The sequence below is a fragment of the Oryctolagus cuniculus genome, chromosome 20 (assembly GCF_964237555.1).
Source record: "Oryctolagus cuniculus chromosome 20, mOryCun1.1, whole genome shotgun sequence".
Lineage (NCBI taxonomy): Eukaryota > Metazoa > Chordata > Mammalia > Lagomorpha > Leporidae > Oryctolagus > Oryctolagus cuniculus.
The window spans coordinates 16,672,762-16,690,548 of NC_091451.1; the positions used below are offsets into that span (position 1 = coordinate 16,672,762).

Consider the following 17,787-nt stretch of genomic DNA (forward strand, 5'->3'; position numbering starts at 1 on the left):
TGCCACAGCTCACTAGGCTAATCCTCCGCCTTGTGGCGCTGGCACACCGGGTTCTAGTCCCGGTCGGGGTGCCGGATTCTGTCCCGGTTGCCCCTCTTCCAGGCCAGCTCTCTGCTTTGCCCAGGGAGTGCAGTGGAGGATGGCCCAAGTGCTTGGGCCCTGCACCCCATGGGAGACCAGGATAAGTACCTGGCTCCTGCCATCGGATCAGCGCAGTGCGCCGGCCGCGGCGGCCACTGGAGGGTAAACCAACGGCAAAAGGAAGACCTTTCTCTCTGTCTCTCTCTCTCACTGTCCACTCTGCCTGTCAAAAAATTTAAAAAAAGGAACCACTTTAAAATACAGGTGTACTTTATTCAAATTGTGTTCAACTAAAAGTCCTTCATATATCAACAGCAACTACACATATGAGAAATGTTCATCCTGATAATTAAAGAAATCCCAGTTAATTTGATATCTATGTTTTATTTATGAAATCAGAAAATATTTTTTTGAAGTTCACCCTTGATGTTGGATGCTGTGGAACCAGTACGTTGTTGGTGAGACCACAGCTAGTACAACCTTTCTGTGAACCAAACTGACGATATGTTTCAAGTCTTTCTTAAAAATTGAAACAATAATTTTACATAAGGAAAAAAAAATTGGGGTTAGAAACAAGTGTAAAGAGAATGAAGAAGATAGATTCTGAAGATTACTTAGATTTGAAGCACAGATCTGCAGTGGGCGTTTAAGCTAGCAGTTAAAATGCCTCTGTCCTGGGGCGCATGCTATGGCGTAGCAGGAAAAGCCGCTAACTGCGGTGCCGGCATCTTATATGGGCGCCAGTACAAGTCCCGGCTGCTCCTCTTCTGATCCAGCTCTCTGCTGTGGCCTGGGAAAGCAGTGGAAGATGCCCCAGATCCTTGGGCCCCTGCACCTACATGGGAAGACCCAGAGGAAGCTCCTGGCTTTGGATCAGCACAGCTCCGGCCGTTGCTGCCAATAGGGGAGTGAACCAGCAAATGGAGGACCTCTATATCTCTCTACCTCTCCTTCTCTCTCTGTGTAACTCTGACTTTCAAATAAATAAATAAATAAATCTAAAAAAAAAAAAAAAGATGCCTGTGTCCCACATCAGAGTGCCTGGGTTCAATTCCTGGCCCCGGCTCCTGACTCCAGCTTCCTGTCAATGCAGAACCTGGAGACAGTGGTGACAGCTCAAGTGGTAGGATTCTTGCCACTCATGCAGGAGACCTGGAGACCTGGATTGAGTTCCTTAGTTGGCGGGAGCATTTAGTGAAGTAAATCAACGGGTGGAAGCACTCTCTGGCTCTCAAAAATATTTTTAACAAATTTTTAAAGAATAATTGGGGCTGGCGCTGTGGTTCACTTGGTTAATCCTCCGCCTGTGGCACCGGCATCCCATATGGGCGCCGGGTTCTAGTCCTGGTTGCCCCTCTTCCAGTCCAGCTCTCTGCTGTGGCCTGGGAGGGCAGTGGAGGATGGCCCAGGTGCTTGGGCCCCTGTACCCGCATGGGAGACCAAGAAGAAGCACCTGGATCCTGGCTTCGGATCGGTGCAGTGCCGGCCGTTACGGCCATTTGGGGTGTGAAACAATGGAATGAAGACCTTTCTCTCTGTCTCTCTCTCTATCTATAACTCTTCCTGTCAAATTAAAAATAAATAAATAAACCCTAGTTCCACTGTTTACTGGCAATGAAATCTTAGTTGACTTAGTGTTCAAAATAGGGATATTACCCAGCCCTTATTTCAGCAGTTGCTATGAGCATTAAAGGAATTATTATATGTGAAGTATTTAGCTCAATGCCTGGCACAGAGTAAGCACTATATATAAGTGGTATCTATTATCTCTATTATCTCAGTACTATTTACAATAAAATCTGTCTGATTTTATTATTAGCATATGATGGAATATACATAGCCATTAAAATGAGTCCTTAAAATAATATTTAATCACATATAATGGAAAATGCAAAGAACAGGAAACAAAATGTGTATACAAATATTGTCCCATACCACTCATGTTGATTAAAACAGTACTCTGGAGGCAGGCACTGTGGCATAGTGGGTAAAAGCCACTGCCTGCAGCACCAGCATTCCATATGGGCACTGGTTCAAGTCCCAGCTGCTCCATTTCCAATCCTGATCCCTGCTAATGTGTGTGGGAAAGCAGTGGAGGATGGTCCAAGTCCTTGGACTCCTGCACCCACGTGGGAGACCTGGAAGAAGCCCTTGGCTTCGCCTTGGTTCAGCCCTGGCCATTGTGCCTTTTTGGGGAGTGAACCAGTGGATGGACGACCTCTCTCTCTCTCTCTCTCTCTCTCTTTCTCTGTCTCAACCTTTCTGTAACTCTTTCAGATCAATCAATAATTTTTTTTAAAAAGCACTCTGTACAAATAAAGATGCAATACAGAAGATAGGAATTACATTAAAATATTAACAAAGACTGTATCTGGGTGTCAGTATAGGGTTAGGGCTTTCTTCTTTATACTGCTCTGTATTTTCCAAAATCCCACTTTAGGAGGCATACAAATCACCTGGTAATCTTGCTAAAATGAATTTTCTGGATCAATAGATTTGGGATTTTGCAGGTCCCACATATCCAGGAGGCCTGAGTGATGCTACCAGAGCAAGTGCCACCATTTGAATAAGCAAGGTGTGGCAGCAACACATCTGTACCAAGTGAGGGCTGGCTTGTGGAAGTACAGGCTGCCAGTACCAATCTCCAGAATTTCCAATTTAGTAGGTCTACGTCGGACTTGAGAATTTGCATTTTGAACAGTTTCCCAGGCAATGCTGATGCTGCAGGTCTGGAAACCACACTTGGACAACTGCTGCTTTAGAGCATTTTTTTTTTCTTAGCATGGGGGGTGGGGCACAAGAAATGCCAGTGTTCTTGGTTGCCTCCAAAGTCAAATCTTTACTCTCCATCCAACAGCCTGTGTAATGCAACCCTATCATTTCCCACACCTTCTATTTGGGCCTCAAAAGCAATCTTCTATGCACTAAACATCAGGACCCCTGCCGGATTTCGGTTCCTTCCATTTCCTCCTGCCCAAATCCTACCTTTCCTTCAAGGCCTTCAACTGCTATTTTCTGTTATGCCTGGGATCCTCCAAAACGGCCCTCCCCACCCCCGCCCCAGGGCCGTTTCTGACCCTCCCAGTCTCTACCTGGTGCCTTGACTCTATCATGGATTGTGTTGATGGTCAATCTCTTAGGGGTACAGGGGTGACTTGCTCATCTCTGCCTCTTGGCCTTAGCAAATCCTCAACAGACAGCTGCCACTCAGGGTGGACTCAAAGAATGAATGAAGGAATGATGCCTGCTGGCCAAGGGCACGAACTATCCTGTAAATGGAAACCAGAACCCTATGCACGCCAAGCCTGATGACCGAAAGGAACAGGTGTTTTCCATCTCTGATATCTGTGATTCATTGTGCACAGCTGTGCGCGCGTGCGTGCGTGTGCACACACATACACACCCCTCACAGTAAGCACATATAGGCTCCTGGTACACGACGCCCCACGGCGAAGGGCAGAGCACGTCCATGTTCTGGGCGCTTCGGGAGCCACACACCCAAATACACCTCAGCGACCACCTGCGTCCATGAAAGGGAGGCCCTGCCCCCCTTAAAAATAGTACTGCCTTGCTGCAAATAAGGGGGAGCTAGGGGTTGTGCCCACGCCCCGTGTGCTCGCCGCACCTTGCTTGTGAGCGTTCCAGAAATCCATCGAGAGCGAGTCTGCACGCCCTGCCTCGCCACCGCCCTCACCCCCATTCCCACCCACGCACGCACACGCCCCTTCCCCCATTAGGCTCTTCCAGACCAGGCGCGTCTCCGAGAATTGAATTGAATGGGAAAGAGCGGGGCCGCCTTTGTCATTAATCCTCCCCCACCCCCTCGGCGAGCCAAGCTTCTTCCGGGTCAGCGACAATCGCCGCCACCCCAGTCGGGCCCGCGGTCCCCCGGCACCGAGAGCCCCTGGGCGCGCGAGGGCCGGGCTGCCGCGGCGGGCAGGTGGCGGGCGGGGAGGAGGGCGGGCAGCGCGCGAGTGGGGGAGGGAGGCGAGCCGGGGCGGGCGATCGGAGCAGCGGGAGGAGCAGAGAGCAGCCTCCGGCAGCTGGCGAGGAGAATGGGAGTGCGGGGCCACCGGCCGCCGCGGGGTATCACGGCCGCGGCCGAGCCTGCCAGGCGCGGAACCGGCGCCCGCCGCTTTTAAACCCCAGAGGGCGCGGCGGTAGCGGCGGGCGGATCTCGACACGCGCGGAACGCCCGGGCGGCGGCCGGATGGAGAGGAAGGGTTCGGCAGCCGGGGCCAAGGGGAACCCGAGCCCGCCCGCGGCCGGAGAGGGGCAGCGGCCCCCGCCACCGCTTTGCGCCCCGGGCGGCGGCGGGGCCCCAGCGCGGGGCCAGGCTGGGGCGGCGGCCGAGTCCGCAGAGCTCATCCGGCGCGCGCACGAGTTCAAGAGCCAAGGGGCGCAGTGCTACAAGGACAAGAAATTCCGCGAAGCCATCGGCAAATACCACCGGGCATTGCTGGAGCTGAAGGGGCTGCTGCCGCCCCCCGGGGAAAGGGAGCGGGACTCGCGCACGGCCTCCCCGGCCGGGACCCCCAAGCTCGGCCGCCTGTCGGACGAGCAGAGCAAGACGGTGGAGGCCATCGAGGTGGACTGCTACAACAGCCTGGCAGGTGAGTCTCGCCGCGCCCCGCCGCCTGCGCTCCGCCCGCCCAGCGCCGGGACTCGGTCCTGCGCGTCCCGCCGGACCACTGCGGCGCACCCGCGGTGCAGACGCCGCGGCTGCGACCGCACCGCTCTGGGGAGGTCAGCCTGGGAGGGGGACGCTTCGGGAAAAGTGTGACTTTCCGCATTCTGCCTTCCGATGGCGCCCCTTTCCTTTGCATGTATCGTAAATCTCACTTACAAATGACTGGACAGAAAAGGGACTCAGCTGGTCTGACGACGACAGCTGCTGGTCCCGCCCGCCAGCAGACCTGGTCCAAAATGCAGGAACAGTGCCTAGGGTGGGCCCCACCACCCACCCTTCGCCAGGCGTTGGCCTGCGGGCGGGTCCTAAGGACAGCCAGTGCACCTGTCTGCTCTCCCAAGATATCATTGATACCAGAGTGGCCCCTGCCACCCCCAACTAACCACATCCCGTGAGTAAGGCCCTAACCCAAGTTCTTCCGTCCCAGTAACAAACCGGAGTTTGCCACAATGACTTCAGCATCTTGAGCAAAATGGATTCCAAAATGCCCCTTCTCTCTGAGCTCTGCTGGGGCTCCTGGTTGCCGTTGGCTGACGGGCTTGAGCTCTGCCGCATTCCTGCCCTCCTGCCTGCCCTGGGTCCCACCTGAGGCTTGGAGTGGGAGAGAGGGGGACCCTTCTGTTAGGCTAAGGTGTGCATTCCAGAGTTCACGTTGAGAATGAGTGCCAAAGTCTGGCCTACATTTTTTTTTTAACTTGGACACAGGAAAATTTAGAGTCTTTCAAAAAGGAAGAGTGGTCGTGTATTTGAAAAGCACCCTCTCATCTTCTCCCACCCCACTGGGTGGGGTTTTGGCTTTGTTGAGCTGCTCTAACCGAATAAAAGGCCATTCTGCTAGTACCTAACGCTTGAAGTTGCCTGAACTTGCCAGGGACTGTTAGAGCAGAGGAGGGTGGAGGGTGTGACCCACTGGATGTGTCTGGTACCCAGGCCCTTGTGGGATGTAAGTTCTGATAATTCTACTCTGTCCCTCCCTGTGAGGTCTCTAGCACCCTCCCACAAGGCCATGTTCAGTATCATCTGTACCCAGGTGAAACTCAGGCCAAGGGAGGCACCTTGTCAATGGTAGAAATAGCGGTGCTGGTGGCAGCACTGGTAATAATGGCAGCAAACATGGCAGTACAGAAGACAGTTTTTCATTCCATTAGGAGGTATGGATTGATTCCCTGTATTTCCCATAAGTCTCAGGCATCCTGGCGGCTGCCCAGTAATAGTTAAAGGGCAGAGCAGGCCTGTGTGGAGGAAGAGGCACTCTGGAGAGCCAATGCAGTGATCTGAGTCTTGTATTCAGTATAAGCCGTGAGCACTCTAGGGCTCCCCCTCACCCTGCCTCTGGCCGCCAGCCAGTGGCTAGCGCTGCCTGCCCTCCACCCCAGAAGTGGTTACATTTCCATGTTGAAACCAGAGATGTGTCCTTGGGCAGGCCAGCCCAGTCAGGGCGGGGCTGAGTCTGGACAGCTCCTCCACTTCCATCCCCACCCTGCACACACTTGAGAGAACTTGGGCAGTGAGTGAATGCAAAGTTGCAATAGTGGTTTTTCCACCTCTGCTACTTTGTCCAGCGCCCGCCACTTATTAGTGCTTTATTGTGTGCACACTTAGGCATGCTAGGTACATTGTCTTTTTCATCTTTATAATGTATATAAAATAAAAACAATGACTTCCACCTTCGGCTTTGCAGAGGAAAATCTCAAGGTCCCAGAGCCAGCCACCTCCAAGGGCAAGTCGGCACACCTTGTTATACAAAGGCAGCGTCCTCTGGGCCTCTTTCTCCCCCTGAGCTGAGTCTCGGGTTAAAAATGCCTTTGGGACCTCTGAGCCCTGGTAACCAGGAGAAAGAAATCCAATCTCTTGCTTCTCGGCTCTGATAGGACTGCATACTTCCCAATGTTGTTATGGTTCACATAAGAAAGAAATGCACGATTATAAGCTGAACAAAATTAGCAGAGCTGAAATCTGTATCCTGTGTGGGAACAGAAAGTCCAGCAGCTGGGAGGTGGGGTCCCACCTGCAAGGCACTCTGGGGACAAGCAGAAGGCTGCTGCTGGCTTCTTTCTGGGCAGTGAGTGAAACTGGTTTCTGCTAACTCAGAAGTCCCAGCTAATAGGAAAGTGTCCTTTCTTGTTGGGTTTCAAAAGTAATCACAATCTATAGCATGTGTTTTCTTTAAGAAAACGCCAGAATATTTAGAGAGCAAAATACAAAATTACTTGTAATCCCATCACCTAAAGAGACCCATTGCGGTGTCTTTCCTTCCTGCATGTTTTCCTGTCCGTAAATATCAACTGTTTACCAAGCTGGGGTCACCCTCTATATACAATCATACATCTTGCTGTTAGCCCCACTTAGCATTATGCCAGCAGCGTGTTTGCACTTCATTAAAATATTTTTGTGAAGATTATTTTAAATGGCTGTGTACATTTTTAAACATGTGTTTACCGTTATCTTGAATGGAAAGGAAGGAAAGATGTGTTCACTGTCATTTGCTCCTGAACAGGACAGCACTGCCCGTGAGGGCCCCTGCTCAGGGGAAGGAGGCCAGCAGCTGCCAGTTCATTCTGGCACAAAGGCAGCTGACCCTGCCATCCTGGCTACAGAGCTAGGTGAGCAGCCTGATGGGCTCCAGGCAAGAGCAGTTGGAAGATAATTCTTCAAAAGATCTGCCCTCCCACATGGAGCCATGCCTAGGGAGAGAGGTCTGGGGCTTAGAAAGAACATGGATTAGCCCAGAAGTACCAGAATTCCTCTGTGCTGCGCAGAGCTTCTCTGCTCCAAACAGAGGCTGTTGTGAGGCTTCCGGAGGAAACCCAGGTTCAGCAGACCCTTGTACTCTGCACAGAAGGCCCAAAAGAATACAAGGAAGCACTTAGAAAGCACTAAGAGATGTCAGTCAAGAAACTCTTTGGGTGGCTTGAGGGAACCACATGAAGGGTGTACAGGCAATTTACAAGGTACTCCAGGTTGTGGTCTGTTCTAACTTGGATGTCCTTTTGTTTGGGAGAAATCTGGCCCATTTGTGCATAGTCCCTGGACATGATTTCGCACATCTCATTTTCCAGGAAACTCAGGGAAAGAAATGTTCCTATAGAATTTCAAGTAATTCTGTTGCAATAATTGGAAAAGATATTGTGATCCCCCCAGGGAGATACAGGAATGTGATCCTTACCAAAGCTACAGAGGAAGCATGTGGAGGCCTGTTTGCCAACTCTTTCTGACCTTGGTTAAGACACATGACTCCCTGGGGCCTTGGGATGGTCATTGCAGAACCCGGGGAAGGACAGAGCCTGCTGCCCTACATCTGTTCCTGTGGGGCTGTGGTGGCCCCAGCTGGGGTGTGATCAAAGGGATGCAATACTTAATGACTTTCTCTATTTTCAAATGACATTTGAGGCTCCAGTGCCAACCGTGGGATGTAGGCCAGCAGTCCATGGCATGGGAGCTGAGGGCTAGTAGCTTGTGCCTCTCTGTGGCGTTCCTCATGACCTTGGATAAGCTCCTACCACTTCATTAGCCTCCATCTTTCTTTTTATTTAGAACTATATTGGGGAGTTTTTGGTTTGTTATGGAAACAAGGTGGGGAGGCAGATGATATCCACTGATTTCAGTTGCCACCCTTGGACAGGGGCATAGGAAATCACACTGGAAAAGGCCAGGGATGGGGCCTTCTGAACCCAGCTTTCTCAGTGCCTATGGACATGTTTTAAAACTATGGGGTCAGGGCTAGCTACATAATTTGCAGGTCCAGATACAAAATGAAAGCGAGTTACTCCCTGTTCAAAAATTGGGGAAAAGGTATCATTAAAGGTTCTAGAAGATGAGATTTTTTTCCTTTCTTAATGATTTTTGTCTCTTGAATTGATATGGTGGTTTTTTTTATTATTATTATTTGCTGTTTAAAATCAGTACAAGTTGGGGCTGGCGCTGTGGCGCAGTGAGTAAAGCTGCTGCCTGCAGTGCCAGCATCCCATATGGGCACCGGTTCAAGTCCCGGCTGCTCCACTTCCAATCTAGCTCTCTGCTATGGCCTGGGAAAGCAGTGGAATATGGCGCAAGTCCTTGGGCCCTGTACCCATGTGGGAGACCTGGAAGAAGTTCCTGGCTCCTGGCTTCAGATCAGCCCAGCTCCAGCCATTGTGGATTGTAAAGATTTCAACAGTTTGCACACACACACACACATACACACACATACACACACATACACAAAACTGAGAACTGATTTTACAGTTAACTCTCAATACAACTCATTGAGGACAGAGGTCCTGCATGGGGAGTGACTCTTGTTGTTGATTTAACAATTAACACTTATATATGACGTCAGTGATCACCTGAGGCTCTAGACATGAGCTGCCTAGGCTATGGAAGCCTTTTGAGTCCACAAAGTCTGTCAGTATCTGGACAAGGCCATAAGCAAAGTGGAACTTCTCTCCTCCCTTTAGAGAAAAGTATATCCTTTGATGGCTCCTTATTTCCACTGGGGTCTCTCTCACAGAGATCCTTCATGTAGAACATTTTTTTGCCACAGTGTCTTGTCTTTTCTTGTGCATGTACTTTTATATGTACACTTTTTACCAGGCTTTCTTATGAACAGGCAGGGGGAAGGAACAATGGGTTATCCTACCCTTGCCTTCTATCATCATTTTTAGCCTAAGTGGTTGGCTAATCCAGGGAACTATATGATAGGGTTCCTTAGGCCATTTGAGTTTCTTAGAATACAACTGCTTTCTATCTTAAGCCTTTTTCTGGTTCAAGTGGAAAGCATGACCTCTCTGGACTGCCAGTATGTTTGCTTATTTAGAGAAATAATATCCTTACCTGGTACTTGTGTTGAGTCTTGGTTAACTCTCACCTGTTGTGGGTCTACTGGAATTCTGTGCTCATAGGGCATTGTGAATGCCCTGTGTGAGTGAGTCCACAAAGAATGGTATTTCACCTTATCTCCCCTGCTTGTGCTCCACTGTCCCATCAGACTTCACTTATAAAACGCAAGTTCAAAGATTAAAGTATTACTAATTTCAAGAAGGCAACAGCAGAGCATTAAGCAAAGTACAAGACCCTTCTGAAGATAGATTTCTATGCAGCTGCACGAGTGGTGCACCTCACTGACTGAATGCAGATGTCAAAGGTGGACAAAATTGGATGCAGCCTCTGAGGTGTGGTCTAGAAACAAATGGTGCTAAACAAAAATTGCTGTGGAACCAGAGATCCAGTGATGAAATGGATGGATTACAGATGCAGAAGCTTCCATGGTGCGAAGGGCAGGAGCTAGATAGAGACAAGAAGGAGCTAGAAGATGAGTTTCTGGGGGATAAGATTGGTGGAGGGGGGAAACACAGTGGGGCCTCATGCTAAGATACTTGGCTAAGATCCTGCCATCTGCATGGGAGAGCTTGACCAAGCCACTGTTGATCATGGGTAGCACCTGGGCCAGTGGATCTCAAGGACCTTGTACATGTGACTTCTAAGACCATCTTCCAAGGAAGGATCTGAGAGCTGAAACTTGTAAAATGCTGTCAAGGAAGGGGCTGTGGAGAAAATTCTGAATTTAGACCTTGGGCTGTTCCTAGAGTGGATTCCAGAGCTCCTTAGGCCACCTGCAAGGGAAATGATTTTGGTGAATTTTAGCCAAAAACTCTTTTGGACATCTTGAAACCAGAGTTCCTACAACCAAAGTACAGGAGAGTGCCCTGTCCAAGACAAGGAGACTTGGCTGCAGTGCAGACAGAAAAGTCGCAGGTTGAGTGACCTCCAAAAGGGAAGATTTCCCCTTCCAGCTTTCTCTTTCACCACCAACCTGTGCCTGCTCCAGACAAGTAAGATGGAAGTTGAGTGTTTCAACCAACCAACCAGAGATTTCCTGATTCCCTAAGGAGATGTCCCTGTTAGCATAGTTTTTCACGTTCACCTGGATGACTAGTGGGACCTATTCCCGCCCACAGAGCAGCCACCACAAGCTCTAGCATGAACACGGTACTAGACAGATAAAGGTCAAAGATACTGCAACAGAAGTTGAAGGGAATGCAGCCTTCCTGGTGTTACTCATATGGCCTTGAAATTATTCATAAGTAGGTCTCTTTTGTGTGTGTGTATGTGTGTGTGTGTGTGTGTGTGTCTATATATATATATATATATATATATATATATATATATATATAGTTTTGCATCAACCCTGGAATGATATTATGTCCAGTAATATCCCAAACCAACACCTCCCAAGTTTTTCTGAGAAAGGAAGCAGGATTAATATTGCTAAGAAAGGTTGACTTGAGCTAGAAGAATCCCAGGTTGGGTTGGGTCCAGATGGACCCTTCTTCCCCTTCTCTTTTCTGCCAAAAGGACTGAAAAAATAGCACCTAAATGCAATTAGGATTCTCACGGAGGAAGCAGAGGTGTGAAGTGGTGCTAAGTGGTTAGCTCAAGAGTTCTATAAAATCAGAATTACAATTGCAGATTTGCATATGATCATAAGCCTTACACAGGTGCATGAATTTCCTTATCAATATTACCAACTTGTCATCCAGCAAGAACTTGGCATTTCTAGTGATAGAGATACTGACCATCACCTAAATTGAACACCAAACAACAAATAGTAATGGCAAAAAAGCTTCCATGATGAGCTCTAATCCTGGCACTCACAATGGATGTTTCACAGTTGTGTTTGAAGTGAATGAAAATGTTTATCCTGTCATTTGTCTCATGTTAAGTATCCAATAAATTCAGTCATTCTACTAATACTGAGTAACTTGTATGTGCTAGACCTCGGGCGTAGGCTTCTACCTTCAGTGAATTTAAATATACAAAGGTACTTTAAAAATTTCCATTTCATGGAAAATGGAATTAAAAGATAAATTTATTTTGGTGCAAAAAGATCTATGCATAGTTTTTTTTTCCATAATACACATTGTCCACGAACTTTCTGAAGACCCCCTAGTGTATAATTTCATTTGATATATACAGTTTTATCAAACAAATTCAACCTGGGGTGGGGGGTATGGTGGGTATTTGGTGTAGCAGTTAAGATGTTGCTTGGTATGTCCACCTCCCATAGTGGAGTGTCTGGGTTTATGTCCTGGCTTCATTCCCGAAACCAGCTTCCTGCTACTGCACACCCTGGGAGGTAGCAGTTGATAGCTCAGCGGCTGAGTCACTGCCATCCACATGGGAGACGCAGGTTGAGCTCTTGGGGCCTGGCTTTTAGCCTGGCCCATCCCCAACTGTTGCAGGCATTTTGGAAGTGAACCAGTGGATAGAAGATGTCTATATATTTATCAATCAGTCTATCTCTGCCTCTCAAATAAATAAAATTAATTATTTAAAATAAACACTAGACCTTGGAATGGTAGAGTCATACAATTGCCCATACTTGTGTAGTAGGCTTCTCGCCCTCCAGATCTGTCATTTCAAAACCTGCAGTCTTACCCATTCGCCCCACAACCTCCATCTCTGAGCATTTCTTCATTAGGTATTAAAATTTGCCTCTCTGAAATGTCTAACAGTCTGTACATATCCTGTCCTTTGAAGCAGCACAGAATATGCATCATCACTGTAACCAGAATGAGCCTTGACATGTTGAGGGCCACTTTCTCCAGTCATCCCTTCTGGAGTTTCACACCTCTGTACTGTTATGGTGCCTTGTGTGATTAGGATTCCCATCCTGGGGCCATCCCAGGTGGTTAAGGGGGAAATTGCCCTGTGTTCTGTGACCAGGACATAGTTGGCCCTAGGTCCTCCCGTGTCACTAGGAAGGCAACATAAGTTTGTGTGGACAAAGAGGAATGAGTCATAATTTCTAATCAATGTAGAGACTACAAAATTCCCTCCCCCCTTCCTTCTTCCTCTTCTCTGCCCTCCCTTGCTCCAGAGTGTGTAAATTGCAGCCACCAGGTCTTGAGAAATCTGAAGTGGAAATGTGAAGTCTGCGAGTTCATTGCCGCCGTTAGAGATGACAGCGATGAGCAGAATGCAAGAAGTGACCTCTGAAGGCTAACATTCCCTAGCTCTCTGCGGGTAGCCCCTTCTCTAAGAACACAGTGGGAGCACGGCTTAGTGCAAAGGGAACTGCACACATGTCCTGTCTGGCTCCCTGAGTGCGTGGGGCCATGGAATTTTGCCTCTTGGTTTGCTGATTCATGAAAGCCAATGGCAGGATTCTGAGATCTCTGAGACACTTTCCAGCTCTTAATGGAAAAATTCTCCACGCGATCCCTTTTGGAATTGTGTGGCCCTTGCACACAATGGAATGGCTCTGAGAGTGCCTGTAGAGACCAGTCTCCACAGGAAAAGCTTTGCAGGGTACAGAAAAGCACTTGGTGCAACTCCCTATTTGGAAGAGTTTGAAAAGAGATAAGCATACATCTTGCTTCAGTGTTATCTGAAATCTTACCAGTAACACAGTTAATGGTTACCTTTGCAAGGAAAAAAAAATAGGCTAGGCAAGGAATTGGGGAGAGAAATCCTTCTGCAATGTTTGACTTTCTAACTATAGCATTAGCCTGTGTTTGAGAAAAAACAATGACATGGGTTATCTGAATAAGGAAATTATGAGTATATTTTGCTTTTTATTTTCCTGAAGAAAATCCAACTTACTAGTATAAACACAATTTTTAATGTCATTCTGTGTATGCTTGCTGCCTTGTCTATTTATTTTTTAAGATTTATTTACTTATTTGAAAGTGAGAGTTACAGGTACAGAGGAAGAGAGAGAGAGAGAGAATGAATTGATCTTCCATCTACTGGTTCACTCCCCAAATGGTTGCAACAGCCAGGGCTGGGCCAAGCTGAAGCCAGAAGCCAGGAGCTTCTTCCAGGTCTCCCATGTGGGTACAGGGGTCTAAACACTTGGGCCATCTTCCACTGCTTTCCCAGGCACATGAGCAAGGAGCTGGATCAGAAGTGGAGCAGCTGGGATTTGAACCGGAAGCCGTATGGGATGAGTGTTGCGGGCAGATGCTTAGCCTACTGCGCCACAGCACTGGCCCCTTGCTTTGTCTATTTTTGCAAAACAGTGATACCCAAGATGTCAGGCAAAATTACACCAAGCAACACGTTTTCTCTTAGTGTCTCATAAGAGAACCCATCTCCTTTCTTGGCTTTCCCAGGCTTTGACATTTCAGTTCCTTTGAGCAGATCCAGTATTCCTTAAAGACCATCAGTGGGAGTCTTCAGCTTATAGGATTTCAGACTGTGCCACCCACCCCAGTGCACATGCAGAGCTAGATCCTGGCAACATGGGGCCCCACTGGGTAGGGACCTGTGGACTGTGCCATGTTAGTGACGGCTTGAATTTGTGGTGACCCATTGAAGAGAGTGGGTTGCAGCTTGTGACAGAAACTGGGCCTGGACCTCGGTGATGTGTTGCTGGTGCTGAGGAGGGTTGGGCGGTAGAGTGCTCGGTATCTGAGGTTCTTGTCGGCCCGAGTCTAGGAAATGCTGCCTGGCAGCCGGGGCACCCAGGCGGAAGCTCACTCCTTCATCCAGCTCTCCTGGATGCCTGCCACTGCTCTCCACAGCCCAAGGCTAAAGCCACTCTCTGCTCAGAAAACAGAGTGCAGGCCGTGGGGACCAGGGCTTTAGTCCAGGTTCTGTTGCTAAGTTGCTCTGTGACTTTGGGTGAGACTCTGAGCCTCAGTTTCCCCAAATGTAAACACTGGAGGCCATATCAGATGCTCTGCAACCTCTGTTCAGAGTACTGAGCTCCAGGGGCCAGCACTGTCGTGTAGTGGGCTAAGCCTTCACCGGCAGCAGCAGCATCCTGTACAGGCGTGGGTTTATATCCCTGCTGCTCCTCTTCTGACCCTCTCTGCTATGGCCTAGGGAAGCAGTGGAAGATGGCCCGAGTGCTTGGGCCCCTGCACTCATGGGAGACCCGGAAGAAGCTCCTGGCTTCACATCAGCCCAGCCCCTGTCATTGTGGCTGTTTTGGGAGTGAACCAGCAGGTGGAAGATTCTCTCTCTCTCTCTCTACCTCCCTCCCTCCCTTCATCCCTCCCTCCTCCATCTCTCTCTCTCTGTAACTGCTTCTCAAATAAATAATAAAAATCTTCAAAAGCAAAAAAAGCATTGAGCTCCAGCCCTACTCTGTGCCTTGGCCTTTCTCTGTAGGAACAGCCAGATTTGAAGAGGGAAACAGGAGATAAGTTGTCTTTTATTCCAGTTCACTAGTATGAGGGTGCTTCATAAAGTTCATGGAAAATGGAATTAAAAGATGAGTCTATGTTGGTGAAAAAAATTTTAAATCCCTGCATAGTTTTTCTGTAATACACATTTTCCATGAACTTTGTGGAAACCTCTATGCATGGATTTTTTTGCACCAAAATAGATTTATCTTTTTTTAGAATAATTTTAGCATTGTTTAAAATTTTTAGTTCTATATCTTATTCGTTTGAAAGAGAGACCAAGATCTGTAGCCCGCTTTAGAACCTCATCTGCTAGTTCACTCCCCAGATGCCACTACAGCTAGGGTTGGGCCAAGCTAAAGCCAGGAGCTGCGAATTCAATCCAGATCTCCCTAGCAAGTGGCAGGGAGCCAGTTATGTGAGCCATCACCTGCTGCCTCTCAGGGTGCGTGTTAGCAGGAAGCTGGAATTAGGACTGGAGCTGGGACTCCAACCGAGATACTCTGATATGGGATGTGGGCTTCTGGGGCAGCATCCAACTGCTGTGCTAGACACTCACTCCAAACTTTTGATTCCATTTTGTCACAAACTTTTCATGTACCCTTGTGTGTGCCCTTGCAAATGCGAGGGGGAAACCAAACCTCAAAGCTTCCTAGGATGCTGGAGTCCAATATCGATAGGCTTCTGAGAGGCACATAGGTAGAGGTTGAAGCCTGTGTGGATATCTTATCTGGGCCCTGGCATCTAAACTGATGCTCTCAAATCTTTCCTGTAGTTGCTGTATCTCCCCCCAAAATGTCAAAATCGAGACTCTTGTTCTGGCCAAGCAGCCAATCAGCATCAGAAACCTGGCAATTCTGGCTCCATTAGGCCAGGAAAAACTTGTGGCAGGGGGTAAAACAAAATTTTTTTTGAGAAACAGCTGCCGGCCAAGTTAGAGCATCTCTGAGAGTTGCTACCGTTGAAGACCTAGTGTGGGGCATCTGGGCCAGCTCTGAGTGTCTGGGATGTGACCCCGGGCCTATTGCTCACGCTGAGTCAGAACTGAACTCGCAAATGGCATGCTCCCCCAACTGAGGACTATAGGACCCTTTCAGTCACCACCTTGGTAGCTATGCAGTGTCCATGGGGAGTGGTTCCAGGACCCCCAAAGGTGCCAAAGCCCACAGATGCTCTGGTCTCTTATACAAAATGACAGATTATTTGCATACAACCTACACATATCCCCCCATAAACTTTGAATCATCCCTAGATTACAATACTAATGCAACATAGATTCCATGGGAGTGGTTGTTATACTATATTATTGAATAATAGCTAGAAACAAAGTCTATACACATTCAGCATAGACAAAATTTTTTTTGAAATGTCCCCCATCTATGGTTCGTGAAATCCATAGTTATAGAGGGAGGTGAATATAGTTACAAAAGGCAACAGGAAGGATGCTCATGGTGATGGAACTGCTCTGCAACTTGACTCTGGAGGTGGATACATGCTAATAAGGTGTGTAAATACACACATACTCACACACACAAGTACAAGTGAAGCTAGGGACATCTGAATAAGCTTTGTGGATTATATAAGTGTCAAGATACCAATCAGTAGGTTGCACTATAATCTTACAAGATATTACTGCAGGAAGCCAGGTCAAGGGTCCAGGGAATCCATTTGTATTATTTCTTAAAACTACATGGGAATCTACAGTCATCTCAATAAAAAACTAAAGTACAACTTAATTTGATAGTTTTGCAAGTACCAGCTGAAACAGGGCTGTTTCCAGAGAAAACAGGAAATGGTGTCGTATCAGCCCTGTTAGGGTGACAGTAGATTCTCAATGGCATGGGGAAAGTGGTTGGTTGAAGAACTTAAAAAAAAACAATCAGCAGTGGAAACTCTGCACTAGCTTTTGTTTATTTGGTTTTGTTTTTCTCTCTGCAGAGGAACAAGTTGGACAGAAGGTTCTGAGGGTTACATAGGAAGCTTCCAGATGAGAAATATTTACATAGAAAGTGAGCACAGTTTGGTACCATTAGGGTCTCACATGTAAGCCTCACAAGAAGTAGAACCTTTACCTCAAATATATCTAATACAGGAATGGAATTAGAAATCACTAGAGGCACAGAGCAGGTGTTTGGCCTAGCAGTTAAGTCGCCCGTGTCTCATATCACAGTGCCTGCGTGCAAGTCCTGGCTCTAGCTCCTGACTCCTGCTTTCTGCTAATGTGCACCCTGGAAAGCAGCCTTGATGGCCCAAGTAATTGGGTCTCTACCACCCATGTGGGAGACCTGGATTGAGTTCAAGGCTCTCATCTTCAGCCTGGCCCAGCCCTGGTTGTTACAGGCATTTGGGCAGTGACAGTAGATGACAGCAATTTCTTCTCTCTCCCTCTCTCCCTCTCTCCCTCTCCCTCCCTCTCCCTCTCCCCCTCTCCCTCCTCCTCCCCCTCCCCCTCTCCCTCTCCCTCTATTCCCCCCCAACCTCCAAACAAACAAAATACCACTAGGGGCAGGTGAGCATCCTAGGATGAATGATGGGTAGGAGCACAGTCTCAGGTCCACATGGCCTAGACTCAAATCCTGACTCTGATGCTTACTAGTTTTATGACCTTGGACCAATGACCCAGCTTCCTCGGGCCTCTTTTTTCCCATTTGTAAAGTGGAAAAATTCTAGAACCTACCTCGTAGGTGGTTCCAAGATTAAATAGATTAATGCTGAGGACTGTAATTCACAGCCCATTTGTGCTTAATAAGGATTGCTTGCTCTTATTCTTACTATCCTGTGGGAGGTGGATGGACATGGCCCATGGATGCAGGTTCTGAACTCCTCCTGCAACACCTCCTCCTGCTGGCCTTTTCCCACCTCCTCGGACTGGACTCCAGAATCCAGCGAGAAATCTCAAATCAC

At 48.2% G+C, this 17,787-nt stretch overlaps 1 protein-coding gene across 4 annotated transcripts in view; it reads left to right on the forward strand.

Annotated features, from left to right (window-relative positions):
• Window positions 1–3,791: 3,791 nt before the first annotated feature.
• The window catches only part of TTC9 (tetratricopeptide repeat domain 9), an 87,692-nt gene continuing 73,696 nt past the window's right edge, over window positions 3,792–17,787 (forward strand). Inside the window, exon 1 of one of the 4 annotated variants that reach the window (XM_051826303.2) lies at window positions 3,792–4,694. In XM_051826303.2, the coding sequence (XP_051682263.2) occupies window positions 4,292–4,694 (403 nt within the window). In that variant the 5' untranslated portion in view covers window positions 3,792–4,291. The remainder of the gene's footprint in view (window positions 4,695–17,787) is intronic. The other 3 variants (XM_070065172.1, XM_070065171.1, XM_008248540.4) reach the window with 3 other exon arrangements.